We start from the raw sequence: 2,248 nt of genomic DNA on the forward strand, positions 1-2,248 counted from the left end.
TACCCCCAAATCAGCCTTCTCCCCTCTTCTCTTCAGCTGGGCCCAGAGCTGAGAGGACTGGGCAGCAGCTGCTGCTCACAGTCTGACACCAAACTACCACATTCCTTCACAGACAGAAACAGGCGGAGTGCTGGTGGAGGTGGGGTGTTCCTGTGACTTCCCACTTCTCTGGGCGCTGGGACTGGAAAGCCGGTTGTCCCAGGGCCGAGGCTAGGCTGCTGAGACACATTTTCACATAGTAAAGAGACCTTGACATGTGGAGGTCAACTGCTGGTGTTTTTATTCAGGGCTCAGTTTACAGCCAACAGTCAGTAGACACACTTTGAATGAGAGTGACAAACTTTTTGCAGCGATCAGACGGAGTACTGCACTTACATACAACCCCGCTCGAAAGATCTCCACAAAATATTTCACAGAAATTAAAGAGTTCTTAGTTACATCCTAAGGTCCTTCGTACACAGCAGCAACACCACACTCACTGGTGCTTTTAATATAGTCAACAGCACAAGACAGCAATTCTATTTTTTTTTCTTTACTCTTGACAATAAACATGTTCAAACTATGCACATGTATGTATACACTGTAGGAATGGCACCATTTAACATGGCTTTGTGATCAACATCCATTTAAAAAAGAACAGGCCTTTACAGTAGTTCTTGATCTAGTTCAGTTTAACAGATCATATAAAAACAGCTCTGTGATGTGTTGTAGTCCAGTTGTACTCCCCTAAATCCCCAGCTGGGTGTTTCTAAATATGCCAGACTAACTGTACACTCTCTCCCATTGCCTATTCATGGGCTCTCTGCCCACACTGGCCAGATCTGCCTCCAGACTTTGATACAGAGCAGCGATGCAGCCACTCGGCTTTAGAGCATAGAGCCACCTGCAACATGGTAACAGAACCCCCATTGTGGGGGACCCCATGCTGTGACACCAGTCCTTTCAGTCACAGTGTGTCCTTACAGTTCTCTGTTAAGAGCCAACTCCACTGACTGCATAAATCTCTCTATAGTAGGACCCGCTGGGGACACACAAATCTGCCACTTTAAACTGGGTGCTGCTTTACAAGCACTCTGCTTCCTCTATGTCTTCCTGCTGAAAACAGCTTCACCATAATAATATACTGTACAGTCAAGGAACCGAGTCACATTATCTCAATCTTATGTTACAGTCACAAACATCAGTCACAGTTGAGAATGAGGGGAGGTATTTTCCCATTTTTAGGGACATGTCCTGTCTCATCACCATTTTCTTTTTAATAAATCACCTCATAAAGAGGAAAATAAAAGTAACCATCTGTATTTTGATGTCTGCTTGCACAGCCTCAGATGCACCCAGTTCATCCTGTAGCTCCGTTTCACACAGCAAACACAGTCGTCTCCCGCATGCCGGAAGTCAGTTGAGAAATAATTGACCATTTAGATGAGATTGGTTGTGTTTACTACAGTGAGGTCCATCTAAAACGGCCGTGAACTGATAGAAATCAGTTTGACAGTTTGTCCTGTAGTCCCATAGATGTTCCATCATCAGCTTCCTCCAGAGCTGCCCTCAGGGTCTGGTCGATGGTCCGGCCTGTGGCCAATGGCGGGGGCCACCCTCACACAGTCCCTGGGGGTGGAGTAGCTCTCCAGCGCTGCTGGCTTGGCCTGGGGTCTCTGGTAGTCTGAGCAGCCACAGCTCTTGCTCTGGGCCACAGGCTTGTTCACCTTGGGGCTGTCGTAGACCCCCTCAGAGTTACTGTGTCCCTGGCCTGTTTTGACCTGGGGGGTTTGGTAGCCCCCGGAGGAGCCCACCCCTGCTTTCCTGTCCATGATTTTAAAGGAGGGGGTCTTGCTGAGGACAACACCTGGAACGCAGTAGTTGGCCGGGTCTGGCAGGAAGCCATCCTTGTGGAAGGTGTGGCGCTCGATGATGGGTGTGGCGTACTCTGGCTCCTGGTTGGTGAGGGGCAGGGCGTACTGGTTGGCTGTGTGCAGGTAGTTGTAGTGGGTGGACGGGTCGCTAGGGTCCTCCTTGGCCTCGGTGTCCATGGGCCTGAACGTAGAGCCCTTCCTGGTCACTGTGCCCGTCCCAATCATCAGAGGCTGCTGGTACTCTGGAGGACACAAGGACACGGGTCACTTAAGAGCAGAACTTTATTACCAGTGCCATGGTGATCAAACGTGACTGTTTTGGAATGAGCATATTCAAAATTCAAAAGGCACTTGCACATCTGAGCTATCTTTTTTGCAGGTGCATGGTAACAGCT

General features: G+C 49.1%; 1 protein-coding gene across 1 annotated transcript in view; it reads right to left on the reverse strand.

Moving 5' to 3' along the window:
- Window positions 1–263: 263 nt before the first annotated feature.
- The window catches only part of LOC110529592 (discoidin, CUB and LCCL domain-containing protein 1), a 44,157-nt gene continuing 42,172 nt past the window's right edge, over window positions 264–2,248 (reverse strand). Inside the window, exon 15 of the mRNA XM_021611935.3 lies at window positions 264–2,095. Within this exon, the coding sequence (XP_021467610.2) occupies window positions 1,527–2,095 (569 nt within the window). The 3' untranslated portion in view covers window positions 264–1,526. The remainder of the gene's footprint in view (window positions 2,096–2,248) is intronic.

The sequence above is a fragment of the Oncorhynchus mykiss genome, chromosome 8, assembly GCF_057628025.1.
Source record: "Oncorhynchus mykiss isolate SJ-2025 chromosome 8, ASM5762802v1, whole genome shotgun sequence".
NCBI lineage: Eukaryota > Metazoa > Chordata > Actinopteri > Salmoniformes > Salmonidae > Oncorhynchus > Oncorhynchus mykiss.